Source organism: Ornithorhynchus anatinus, chromosome 4, assembly GCF_004115215.2.
Source record: "Ornithorhynchus anatinus isolate Pmale09 chromosome 4, mOrnAna1.pri.v4, whole genome shotgun sequence".
NCBI classification, from domain to species: Eukaryota; Metazoa; Chordata; class Mammalia; order Monotremata; family Ornithorhynchidae; genus Ornithorhynchus; species Ornithorhynchus anatinus.
Genome location: NC_041731.1, coordinates 110,534,635 through 110,548,612, shown reverse-complemented (window position 1 = coordinate 110,548,612; position 13,978 = coordinate 110,534,635). Strand labels below are relative to the sequence as shown.

Genomic DNA, 13,978 nt, shown 5'->3' with positions numbered 1-13,978 from the left:
ACTGATCGATCATATTCGGTATGAATATGAACTCGCATAGGGCTTAAGACTTTTGTTCAGTATATATTTAAATATCAGCAATTACATTTATCTGACAGTTCCTCATTTAATATCAATCATCTTGTCACTAGATAATATATATCCTTCTCTTTTGCCACCAGCTCCTGTTCTCAAAAGCTTTCATGGTGTAGAACAAGTTAATATTGGGGGAAGACGACAAACTATATTTTTAATGCTCCAGATTCGTCTTCACTGAATGTCATACATTATATGTTGAGGACACATGTAGGTGACAGTGTATAAAAATTCATATTATTCAAAAGCTAACATTACCAAAGAAAGAATTATCCTTAACTCCTCGCTCTCTTTCACCTCTCACATTAAGTCGGTCACTAACTACTCTCAGTTTCACATCCATGGCATTTCCTGATCCACCCCTTCCTCCAAACTGCCATCAACCAGGGCCAGGTTCTTATCATATCCAGACTAAAATGCTCTGTAAGCTTTATTAATAATAATAATAATAATTGCAGTATTTGCTAAGCACATGCTATGTCATGCACTGTAATGAGCACTAAGGTTCATTCATTCAATAGCATTTACTGAGCGCTTACTATGTGCAGAGCACTGTACTAAGCGCTTGGAATATACAATTTGGCAACAGATAGAGACAATCCCTGCCCAATGATGGGCTTACAGTCTAATCGGGGGAGACAGACGGACAAAAGCAAGACAACATAATCACGATAAATATTCATTCATTCATTCAGTAGTATTTATTGAGCGCTTACTATGTGCAGAGCACTGTACTAAGCGCTTGGGATGAACAAGTCGGCAACAGATAGAGACAGTCCCTGCCGTTTGACGGGCTTACAGTCTAATCGGGGGAGACGGACAGACAAGAACAATGGCAATAAACAGAGTCAAGGGGAAGAACATCTCGTAAAAACAATGGCAACTAAATAGAATCAAGGCGATGTACAATTCATTAACAAAATAAATAGGGTAACAAAAATATATACAGTTGAGCGGACGAGTACAGTGCTGTGGGGATGGGAAGGGAGAGGTGGAGGAGCAGAGGGAAAAGGGGAAAATGAGGCTTTAGCTGCGGAGAGGTAAAGGGGGGATGGCAGAGGGAGTAGAGGGGGAAGAGGAGCTCAGTCTGGGAACGCCTCTTGGAGGAGGTGATTTTTAAGTAAGGTTTTGAAGAGGGAAAGAGAATCAGTTTGGCGGAGGTGAGGAGGGAGGGCGTTCCAGGACCGCGGCAGGACGTGGGCCAGGGGTCGACGGCGGGATAGGCGAGACCGAGGGACGGCGAGGAGGTGGGCGGCAGAGGAGCGGAGCGTGCGGGGTGGGCGGTAGAAAGAGAGAAGGGAGGAGAGGTAGGAAGGGGCAAGGTGATGGAGAGCCTTGAAGCCTAGAGTGAGGAGTTTTTGTTTGGAGCAGAGGTCGATAGGCAACCACTGGAGTTGTTTAAGAAGGGGAGTGACATGCCCAGATCGTTTCTGCAGGAAGATGAGCCGGGCAGCCTAGTGAAGAATAGACCGGAGCGGGGCGAGAGAGGAGGAAGGGAGGTCAGAGAGAAGGCTGACACAGTAGTCTAGCCGGGATATAACGAGAGCCCGTAATAGTAAGGTAGCCGTTTGGGTGGAGAGGAAAGGGCGGATCTTGGCGATATTGTAGAGGTGAAACCGGCAGGTCTTGGTAACGGATAGGATGTGTGGGGTGAACGAGAGGGACGAGTCAAAGATGACACCGAGATTGCGGGCCTGCGGGACGGGAAGGATGGTCGTGCCATCCACGGTGATGGAGAAGTCTGGGAGCGGACCGGGCTTGGGAGGGAAGATGAGGAGCTCAGTCTTGGGGATGTACACCTCATTAATAAAATAAATAGGGTAATAAAAATATATACAAATGAGCACAGTGCTGAGGGGAGGGGAAGGGAGAGGGGGAGGGGAAGGGAAAGGGGTCTTAGCTGAGGGGAGTTGAAGTGGGGGAAGGGGGAGGGAGCAGAGGGTGAGGGCGAGCAGAGAGGGAGCAGAGGGAGCAGAGGGAAAAGGGGTAGCTCAGTCTGGGAAGGCCTCTTGGAAGGAGGTGAGCTCTCAATAGGGCTTTGAAGTGGGGAAGAGAGTTAGTTTGGCGGATGTGTGGAGGGAGGGCATTCCAGGACAGCGGTAGGATGTGGGCCAGAGATCGACAGCGGTATAAGCGTGAACGGGGGACGGTGAGGAGGTGAGCGGCAGAGGAGCGGAGCGTGTGGGGTGGGCAGTAGAAAGAAACAAGATGACCAGAAGATACAAGAGGTAGATACAATTTAGATACAATTCAATCAATCAATAATATTTATTGGGCACCTACTGTGTACAGAGCATTGCACTAAGTGCTTGGGAAAGTACAATGAAACAGAGTTGGTACACACAATCCCTACCCACGAGGAGCTTACAGTCTACAAAGGGAGCCAAAAATTAAAATAGATTAGGGATAGGGGAAATAATAGGGTACAAGATAAGCTAAGAATCATTGTTCTCCATGCCACCAGCTTCTCACCTCTTCTTTTAGGATCATTTTTCTTAAATGTCATTTTGTACACAGATTAACCCACTCCTCAAGGATCTTCAGTAGTTATTCATTCTCCCCAACACGCATCAGATACCATCTTCCGACCAGGGACATTTAACGACTCCACTAGCTTTCTTTCTTTTCTGCCCTTCTCCACTACACTCCAACTAGCTCATTCTCCTTCCCTGGCAAACTAACCTATTCACTGGGTCATCTTCCCCATCTCCACCACCTCTGACTCTTGTGTTCAGCCCCCTTCCTCCTACTTTAACTCCCTTCCATTCAAATTCACCAGTCCACAGGTCTTCCATCTTCAAAGCCCTTTCGAAAGCTTATCTCCTCCAGGAAGCTTTCCCCAATTCACTTTTCTCCCCAGCTGCCATCATTCCAACTCAGTACTTTGCATTCACAGTCACTTCTGGACCTGTCAACTTGCATCCACTACTACTTTAAGCACTTTCTCATCCACATATCTACCATTCCACTCTCTTCTTCCTCCCATCTGTAAATGATTTTGTGTCTGCCTCTCCATTTAAATCACAAGCTTCCTAAAAGCAGGGATCATATCTTCTGACTCTATTGTATTCCATTGCCCATGGCCTGGGCTCAATACATACAATTATTTGTTAGAAACAATACTACTCTAGTTTAGAACAAGGGATCATATTCAAAGTATTTTCCAGATTTTTCCAAATATTTAAATGTTCTTCTTTCATTTCACCAAATAATGTCAAGTGGTTACAATTAGTGATCCCACTGAAGTCTCCTTATTACTAAAACTCTTCTTTAATGTTCATTTCTAACAAAAGATTTTTCAGTATTGTCGCTTAAAACACTACTGTAAAATACCCTGTGAGAAACAGTGTTGACTAGTCAATAGAGCACAGACTTGGGAGTCAGAAGGATTTAGGTTCTAATCCAGGCTCTGCCACTTGTCTGCTGTGTGATCTTGGGAAAGGTATTTCACTTCTCTGGGCCTCAGGTACCTCATCTGTAAAATGAGGATTAACAGTGTGAGCCCCATGTGAGATTGGGACTATGTACAACCTGATTACCTTGTATCTACCCCAGTGCTTAGAACAGTGCCTGGCGCATAGTACCTAAATACTATGAGAAAGGAGAATTGCCCCAGAGTGGCTTAGTGGAAAGAGCACAGGCTTGGGAGTCAGAGGACCTGGGTTCTAATCCTGGCTCCACCTCTTGTCTGCTATGTGACCTTGGGCAAGCCACTTAACTTCTCTCTGCCTCAGTTACCTCATCAGTAAAAGGGGAATTAAAACTGTGAGCCCCACGTGGGAAAACCTGATTACCTTGTATCTACCCCAGCGCTTAGAACAGTGTTTGGCACATAGTAAGCACTTAATAAATACCATTATAATAATAATATTAATAAGGTAGATCAGACAGTTAAAATTGAAAAACTAGGCAACCCAAGGTCCTTGCAACAAGCCTATTCTGCTTTATTCCCTTGGTCATCTTTAAGAAAAAAAAAACACACAACCACAGGATGTCACTCCCTGATGATCAGGTTCTCAGTTCCATCACAAGAGTTCACAGTAGACAGAGCCACTGCTAAGAGCAACTGAAGCAATAGATGACAATCTCCTTCCAAGTGGTCTTCCTTATTCTTGGGAGCAGCCACAATTACTGGTTTTTAGTTAAATTTTATCCATCCACACTAACAGGGCCCAGGCCTTCCTAAATTTTGCTAGAGGGGCCTATGCGGAGTAGCAGAACATAGAAAATGTTCACTGTTCTCTAATTTATCTGTCATTTCAAAGAAAGACTCCAAAATAAAATCATTTTCCATTCAGAATCATCAGGTTCGAGCTTTTTAGTTGCCTGCTTTTCTGAGAAAAATCTTTCTAATGGGCTGCAGAGTCACCTCTTTTGATCTCTACTTCAAGGTGAAATCCTTTTAGAAGGCATGATAAAAATCTCTTAGCTGTTCTTAAACTATGTTAACAAGGGGAAAATGGGGAAAATTGCCTTCCCCCTGTTAAAAGGGTGCTAAATTATCTTACTGAAGATAACTTGTACTACAGAAAAAGCCTTAACCAAACACTTTCAGTGAAAGAGAAACTTAGCCTGGAATAAGGAAGTGTCCTGAATGTAAAAGAACACGAGTAACTTCAAAGAATGAAGGGAAAAATAAAGCAGCTCAAGGGAAAAATAAAGCAGCTCAAAATCCTGATTCTTAAACAGTAATAAAAATTGTGGTAGCCATTAAGTGCTATGTGCTGAGCACCATGCCAAGCTCTGTGGTAGATCATGATAATCGGGTTGGATTTAGTTCCTGTCCTACCTGGGATTCACTATCTGAAGGGGAGGAAGGACAGGTACTACCGATGAGAAAAACTGAGGCCTAGAGAAGTTAAGTGATTCATCTGAGATCACCAGTAGCCAAGTGACAGAGCAAAGATTAGAACCTAGATATCTTGACCCCGAATCCTGTGCTCTCCCCACTAGGCCCAAAACTGTGAGGTAGAATGAACAAAGAATTACTTGAGTTTATTTTTTTTTTGTCCTTAAGGCGGTCCTAACTCTGGCAAAGGAGTGCAGTGTGAAAAACTGGTGCAGAAATATGGATTTACTCACCTGTCTGTGGATGAGCTCCTTCGAAGCCTGAGATCGTCAGCATCCGAGGGAGATGGAAGGCAGAGCAGAGACAACACGGAGCCGGCGCCCACGGTACAGAGATGTCAAAGCCCTGTAGACTGGGGCAACGGTTTCGGGGGTAGGTGGGAAGGGACCTTCTGCTGTGTCTCAGCTGGGAGACTCTTTCTGACAAAGCAGAAATGAATAGCTTGGTTTTGGTCACTTCAGAACCCTGTTGCCCTTACAGAAGAGTCTGCTGAAATGAATTCCCTAATAAGAAACTTAAGTCCTCCTTTGAATAGTTATATAGAACAAAGGCCTTTTCCCTGTCATCAAGTCAGCCTTCTTGGCCTCCAAACCACCAACAAAAATCAAAGGTATTTTTTGAGTAGGATGGAAACAAGACCCACTTTCGCTGCAGGGAGCTTGCCATCTTCCGAGAAGCTTGTGAATCTGCCACAACAAAACTTGTTTTTCTTTCCCACCTCCCTGGTTGGAGAGATTGCCACCCATAGGGTCTGAATCTAGCAAGACTGAGCCTAGGCTATTTTTGACACTAGCACGATGCTAACTTTGTGACCCTCCTCCATTAGCTTTTCTTCTCCACTCTCATCTGAGCTGCAGAGTCAGAAGCCAAGGGGCGAGGATGGCTGATTACAAGAAGCTGTGCTTCTCCAACTTCCAGCACCTGTGACATCATAAAAGCTGCCAACTTACGTGCCTGGCTAGGAGAAGCTCCAGAAGGGCATGGCTGGCCTATCTAGTGAACCCAAGTGCCCCAACCCCCTGCTTAGGCGTCTCAGGATAGGGCTTACAGGGCAAGGAGTGGATCAGCACTCCCATGGCCCAACATTCATTGGAGCTGGTCAAGGGCCAAAAACTGGTTTCAGGGCAGTAATATGTGTGTGTGTAGTGGGGAGTGGCAGTTAGGGAGCAATGGGAAAGGATACAGGACTCCCTTTGCCAAGGTTTTTGACCCCAAGTTCTTAGGGATGCCTCAGATCCAAGTTCCAGTTCACCAAATTTGCCCTCTGTATGTGATTTGGTGAAAGCTAGTCTGCCATGGTTTGAGGCAGAGGAACCCAGGGAAATGTGCGTGATATCTCCAGATTCCTTCTTGAGCACTCAGAAATCAGACATAGTGCTAAGTTTAGTGAACAGGGGGAACTTAAACCAGATCCAGATGCTTACACATCACTAGATCTAGGCTTTAATGTAGGCACAAACTACCAAAAGGGCTCAATATTATTGACTGATTGGCAGGCAAACTCTAATACACAGCCAGAGGTCTGAAGGAGAGTACTCAGGGAGCAAGTAGTCAGCAAGTAGAACGGGAGATCTGGCAAAACTACCAAAACAAAGCCTGGAAGACTGAAACAAAGAAGACAAGAATTTCCTCACAGCTTGCTAATTGACTCTCCTAGAGAATTTCCCAGGCAGCAAGTGCTGCAAGAACATGTCAACCACTTCTCCATAAGTCCCTTGACATCAGTTCTGCCTCCTACAGGAACCTGAATATTTCCATACCTGGGCTCTGTCAACATAAGGCACTTGGCTGGACCCCATCCTAATGAACAATTAATCAAACAATGGTATATATTGAATGCTTACTCTGTGCAGAGCATTGCACGACATGGGAAAATACAGTAGAGTTCATTCATTCATTCATTTAATTGTATTTATTGATCACTTACTGGGTGCAGAGCACTGTACTAAGTGCTTGTGAAAGTACAGTATAGCAGTAGAGACAGTCCCTGCCCCCAACGAGGTCACAGTCTAGAGGAGAGAGACAGACATCAATTCAAGATAATCAGACATCAATATAAATAAATAAAATTACAGATATATACGTAAGTGCTGTGGGGTCCTGAGAGGAGGGAAGAGCAAAGAGAGAGATTCAGGGTGATGCGGAAGGGAGCGGGAGATGAGGAAAAGTGGGGCTAAGTCTGGAAAGGCCTCTTGGAGGAAATGTACCCATAGGAAGGCTTCGAAATGGAGGAGAGTAACTATATGGTAATGGACATCATCCCTGTAGACCGTAAATTCCTTGTAGGCCATGTATTGATTGTTGTACCATACTTTCCCAAATTCTGCAAGTGATCTTAAAGCGGTATTTATTAAGAGCCTGCTGTTTGGAGAGCACTGTATTTAGCATTTGAGAGAGTACAGTGAGAGTACTTAGTATTTGAGAGAGAGAGGAGAGACAGGATCACTGCCTTCAAGGAAGTGTCAATCTAACTAGGGAGACAGACACTAAAAGACACTACAGATCGAGAATGAAGAAAGAGAAAGCAATTTGGCCTCACAGAAAGAATACGGGTCTGGGAATCAGAGGACCTGAGTTCTAATCCTGGCTCTGTCACTTACCTGCTGTGTGGCCACGGGCAAGTCACTTCACTCCCTGTGCTTCAATTTCCTCATCTGTAAAATGGGGATTCAATATCTGTAAAGTGGGGATTCAATATCAGTCAGTCAGCTAACTGTATTTACTGAGTGCTTACTACTCTATGCAGATCACTGTACTAAGTGGTCTAGAGAGTACAATATAGTAATATAATTGGCACATTCCCTGCCCACAATGAGCTTACAGTCTAGAGGGAGAGACAGACATTAATATAAATACATAAAATTACAGAAATGTACACAAGTACTGTGGGGCTGGTTGAGGGGGATGAATAAAGGGAGCAAGTCAAGGCAACACAGAAGGGAGTGGGAGAAGAGGAAAAAGGGGGTTAGTCAGGAAAGGCCTCTTGGAGGAGATGGGCCTTCAATAAGTCTTTGAAGTGGGGGAGACTGTCTGTTGGACATGAAGAGGGAGGGCATTCCAGGCCAGAGGCAGGGCATGGGCAAGACAAGAGGACAGAGAAGCAGCATGCCTTAGTGAATAAAGCACAGGCCTGGGAATCAGAAGGTTCTAGGTTCTAGTCCCAGCTCCTCCACTGTCTGCTGTGTGACCTTGGGCAATCATTTAACTTCTCTGTACGTCAGCTACCTCATAGGGATAGTAGGGATTCAAACTATGAGCCCATGTGGGACATGGACTGTGTCCAAACTAATTAGCCTCTATCTATATCAGTCCTTAGAACAGTCCCTGGCATATAGTAAGCTCTTAACAAATACCACAGATTATTGTTACTAGACGAGATCGAGGTACAGTGAGAAGGTTGGCATTAGAGGAGCGAAGTGTGTGGGCTGAGTTATAGTAGGAGAGTACTGAGGTAAGGGAGGAGGAAGCGAGGTGATTGAGAAAGCCTCCCTCGCAGATTGGCAGCCCTCTGTGGGACCAACCTGATTATTTTGAATGTTCCTCGGTGTTTAGGAGAGTGCTTGGCCCATAGCGAGCACTTAACAAATGCCACAGTTGTTGTTATTAATAATAATTATCATTACTATGGTAACTCTATGCATATAAATGCTTTGGCCAGGTGTACGTGCCCAAATACTGGCATGTTGAAGTGACAGTGGGCAGATAATCTCCTGGAGAGATCATTTTAGAAGGACTTTGAAGATAGGCAAAGCAGAGTGTTTGATCTACAGTGTTTGAGAGCCGTAATTGATTTTAATGTTGTCTCTCACTGTAGACTATAAGCTCCTTGTAGGGAGGAATGATGTCTACCAACCAGCTCTATTATATTGTACTTTCCCAAGCATTTAGTACAGTGCTGTGCACAAGTGAACACGGACTGTGTCAAACCGATTATCTACCCCAGTGCTTTGTGAAATGCCTGGCATGTAATAATAATAATAACAATGATGGCATTTGTTCAGCATTTACTATGTGCTGAGCACTATTCTAAGCACTGGGGTAGATACAAGGTAATCCGGTTGTCCCACGTGGGGCTCACGGTCTTACTCCCCATTTGACAGATGAGGTAACTGACCCACAGAGAAGTCAAGTGATTTGCCCAAAGTCACACAGCTGATCAGTGGCAGAGCCAGGATTAGCACCCATGACCTCTGACTCCCAAGCCCATGGTCTTTCCCCTACCTCACATTGCTTCTCTATGTAGTAAGTGCTTAACAAACATCAATTAATCAATTGTATTTATTGAGCACTTACTATGTGCAGAGCACTGTACTAAGCGCTTGGGAGAGTACAAAGAATTAGCAGACACATTCCCTGAACATAACATACTCTGTAATTTATTTATTTATTTATTTAAATTAATGTCGTGGGCAGAGAATGCATCTGCTTGTTGTTATAGTGTAGTCTTCCAAGCGCTTAGTACAGTGGTCCACATGCAGTAGGCTCTCAATAAATATGAATGAATGATTGAATGAACAAGCTTAAAGGCTAGAGGGAAGATAGACATTAATATGAATAAATAGGTCATCTGTAATATATAATTTAAAGATATGTACATAAATGCTGTAGGGTTGGGAACGGGGCAAATATCAAATGTCCGAAGGTAACAGACTGAAATGCTCCCACTAAATGGGCAGCAGCTTGGCTCAGTGGAAAGAGCCCAGGCTTAGGAGTCAGAGGTCATGGGTTCATATCCCAGCTCTGCCACTTGTCAGCTGTGTGACTGTGGGCAAGTCACTTAACTTCTCTGTGCCTCAGTTACCTCATCTGTAAAATGGGGATGAAGACTGTGAGCCTCATGTGGAACAATCTGATTACCCTGGATCTACCCCAGCACTTAGAACAGTGCTCTGCACATAGTAAGTGCTTAACAAATACCAACATTATTATTAAATACTACTGATCGCTGGGAGAAGTGCAAAACTGGCTTGAATAGAACCGTGTTACCAGGCCTCCATTCATCCTCTTATGCCTCCCTATCTCCCTACTGAGAGCTCACCTCCTCCAAGAGATCTTCCCAGAGTGAGCCTCCCCTCTTCCCTCTGCTCCCTCTCTGCTCCCCCTTCACCTCCCCTCAACTAAGCCCCCTTTCCCCCGGCTCCTCCCCCTCTTCTTTCCCCTCCCCTCAGCACTATGCTCATTTGTATATATTATTACCATATTCATTTTTGTTAATAACGTGTACATCCCCTTGATTCTATTTATCGTGATTAAGTTGTCTTGTTTTTGTCCACCTGTCTCCCCCGATTAGAATGTAAACCCGTCAGTGGGCAGGGATTGTCTCTATCTGTTGCCGAATTGTACATTCCAAGCGCTTAGAACAGTGCTCTGCACATAGTAAGCGCCCAGTAAATACTATTGAATGAATGAATCAGCCTCCAAAACAGGTTCTAGTAAGTTTATTCCTTTTCTAAACTAAGAACAATCACGGGAATTAATCCTGCAATTCAGATGCTAAACCATGGCCGCTAAATCCCCAAAGGCCGGTCAGTAATTTGACGCTCTAAAGAGATTAACAAAGGTATTTTAGGGAAGGCTCTTTCTGGTCTGATAATTTTCAGTAGCCACCTTCCATTACTGTTTGTAAATATCTATCACTTCCAGAATCGTTCTTCCTGACTGTCTGTCTGCCCTTTCTCTGCCCAAGGGTACCGTTCTGGAACTTCTGAAAGAAGCCATGGCTGCCAGCTTAGGGGGCACTAAAGGATTCCTGATTGATGGCTTCCCTCAGGAAGTGACACAGGGAGAAGAGTTTGAACGTGAGGTGAGTTTCCTGCAACCTGGCAGTGGCCCAGAGAAAAGCCCAGTGATATCTTGAGTGCTTGACCCTCTACTCCCTCTTCAGAGACCCAAATTTATTTCTATTCCTTGCTTCTCTCCTCCTCACACCCTTCCTCTTATCTCTCTTTTTCTGTTGTTGATGAGAATGTTGATGGTGGTGGTGATGATGATGAGCTGATGATATCTATTAAGTGCTTATTATGTGCAAAGTATTGTGCTTAGTCCTGGGGACATATAAGTTAATCAGACCCAGTTTCTTTCCCACATGGGGCTCCCAGTCCAGGGAGGAAGCAGAAGAGGTATTTAATCTCCATTTTACAGGCGAGGAAACTGAGGTATAGTGAAATTTAACTGATTTGCTGAAGGTCGTTAAATGCTTAGCATGTGCCAATCCCTGTACTAAGCCCTGGGGTCTCGTCCTGCATTATGCCGTTAAGTCGTTTCCAACCCATAGCGTCACCAAGGACACATCTTTCCCAGAACGCCCCGCTCTCCATCTGCAATCGTTCTGGTAGTGGATCCGTAGAGTTTTCTTGGTAAAAATCCGGAAGTGATTTACCATTGCCGCCTTCCACACAGTAAACTCGAGTCTCCGCCCTCGACTCTCTCCCAGGCCGCTGCTGCCCAACATTGGTGCGTTCTGACTTGTAGCAGATTGCCTTCCACTCCATTGCCACTGCCCAAGCCAGGAATGGAATGGGTAGGCCTCTGCTTGACTCTCCCTCTCATAGCTAAGCCTGGTAGAGTACTGGAAACTCTCCAGGTGTGACCCTGAGAGGGGCAAGCACTGGGGAAGATACAAGATAATCAGGTTGGACACAGTCCCTGTCCAACAAGGGACTCACAGTCTAAGGGGGAAGGAGAAGAGGTATTTAATCCCCATTTTACAGATGAGGAAACTGAGGCACAGAGAAGTTAAGCGGACACACAACAGACGAGGAGCAGCTGGACTAGAAGCCGGTACCCTGACTCCCAGACCATGGTCTTTCCACTAAGCCATAGTGTCTCTCTTTTGTTCCTTGTTTCTTGTCATATGGACCATTTTCCACTCAGTTCTTCCTTTTCCAACTTGACACGTCTAGTGTCTTTCTAGTCTAGCACCTTTCACGTCTAGTGTGCCCTACTCCAGGCATAATCAATCAGTCACTAATATTAATGACCACCTAGCGTGTGCACCACACTGTCCTAGACACTTGGGTCAGTACAATGGAGCTAGTAGACCCAATCCCCGCTCACGCCCGAATGCGGTCGGAAAGAAACGGTCAGCTCATCACCCCTGTGCTTCCACATCTTCTGTCTGCTACTGGGTGACTGTCTGTAACTCAGCGGAAACAAGTGTACTTGTGTAGCTGATGCTTTTCGATTGCATCCAGCTCAGGTTCTTTCATCTCTCAGCAAAGGTGGCAGGTGGTTCAGCCATCAGCCTTCTAAAGAGCTCCTCCTCGGGGGGAAGATGTCTTCCTATGTGCCCAAATGGATTCTTAAGGCTACCTAGGCCATTGCTTTGATTTTTAGAAATAGCCCTACGTTCATTTCTTTTCTCTTTTAAAATCCCTCCTCAATGTGAGGGCAGGGATCTCGGCTGCTGTCATGACCATTTATGCCTTGGAAGAGGCCTCTCCCAGACTTCCCTATCACCGTGGATGGCACGACCATCCTTCCCATCTCTCAGGCCCACAATCTCGGTGTCATCCTTGACTCGTCTCTCTCGTTCACCCCACACATCCTAACCGTTACCAAGACCTGCCGGTTTCACCTTTACAATATCGCCAAGATCCGCCCTTTCCTCTCCACCCAAACGGCTACCTTACTGCTACGGGCTCTCGTTATATTCCGGCTAGACTACTGTGTCAGCCTTCTCTCTGACCTCCCTTCCTCCTCTCTCGCCCTGCTCCGGTCTATTCTTCACTCCGCTGCCCGGCTCATCTTCCTGCAGAAATGATCTGGACATGTCACTCCCCTTCTTAAACAACTCCAGTGGTTGCCTATCGACCTCCGCTCCAAACAAAAACTCCTCACTCTAGGCTTCGAGGCTCTACATCACCTTGCCCCTTCCTACCTCTCCTCCCTTCTCTCTTTCTACCGCCCACCCCGCATGCTCCGCTCCTCTGCCGCCCACCTCCTCACCGTCCCTCGGTCTCACCTATCCCGCCTTCGACCCCCAGGCCACGTCCTCCCGTGGTCCCGGAACGCCCTCCCTCCTCACCTCCGCCAAACTGATTCTCTTCCCCTCTTCAAAACCCTACTTAAAACTCACCTCCTCCAAGAGGCCTTCCCAGACTGAGCTCCTCTTCTCCCTCTACTCCCTCTACCACCCCCCCTTTACCTCTCCGCAGCTAAACCCTCTTTTCCCCCTTTCCCTCTGCTCCTCCACCTCTCCCTTCCCATCCCCACAGCACTGTTACCTATTCATCAGTCAGTCATATTTATTGAGCGCTTACTGTGAGTACTGTACTAAGCATTTGGGGGAGTACCACCCCCCTCCCCTGGAAACGCTTTTCAACCTTGGCTTTACTGTCACTCTCCTCTCCTGGTTCTCCTCTTACTTCTCTGGCCTCTCAATTTCAGTCTTTTTGCAGTCTCCTCCTCTGCCTTCCAGCCTCTAATTGTGGGAGTCCCTCTAGGCTCAGTTCTGGGTCCCCTTCTATTCTCCATCTACATCCGCTCCCTTGGAGATCTCATTCTCTTCCATGACTTCAACTACCATCTCTTAGCAGACGATCCCCACATCTACATCTCCGGCCCGGATCTCTCTCCTTCTCTGCAGTCTCATGGCTCAGTGGAAAGAGCATGGGCTTTGGAGTCAGGGCTCATGAGTTCGAATCCCAGCTCTGCCACTTGTCGGCTGTGTGACTGTGGGCAAGTCACTTAACTTCTCTGTGCCTCAGTTCCCTCATCTGTAAAATGGGGATTAAGACTGTGAGCCCCACGTGGGACAACCTGATTCCCCTATGTCTACCCCAGCGCTTAGAACAGTGCTCGGCACATAGTAAGCGCTTAACAAATACCAGCATATACACTGTACTCGTCCGCTCAACTGTATATATTTCCATTACCCTATTTATTTTGTTAATGAATTGTACATCGCCTCGATTCTATTTAGTTGCCATTGTTTTTACGAGATGTTCTTCCCCTTGACTCTATTTATTGTCATTGTTCTCGTCTGTCCGTCTCCCCCAATTAGACCGTAAGCCCGTCAAACGGCAGGGACTGTCTCTATCTGTTGCCGACTTG

The 13,978-nt window shown here is 45.9% G+C and overlaps 1 protein-coding gene and 1 non-coding gene across 2 annotated transcripts in view; one reads left to right on the top strand and one right to left on the bottom strand.

Moving 5' to 3' along the window:
* The window catches only part of AK5 (adenylate kinase 5), a 291,825-nt gene that overhangs the window by 254,231 nt on the left and 23,616 nt on the right, over positions 1-13,978 (top strand). The window contains exons 11-12 of the mRNA XM_029063973.2: positions 5,093-5,250; positions 10,611-10,727. Of these exons, the coding sequence (XP_028919806.1) occupies positions 5,093-5,250; positions 10,611-10,727 (275 nt within the window). The remainder of the gene's footprint in view (positions 1-5,092; positions 5,251-10,610; positions 10,728-13,978) is intronic.
* Positions 11,388-11,525, bottom strand: LOC114811702. Its single transcript, XR_003759398.1, has one exon. It is a non-coding gene; the product is annotated as a small nucleolar RNA SNORA7 (small nucleolar RNA).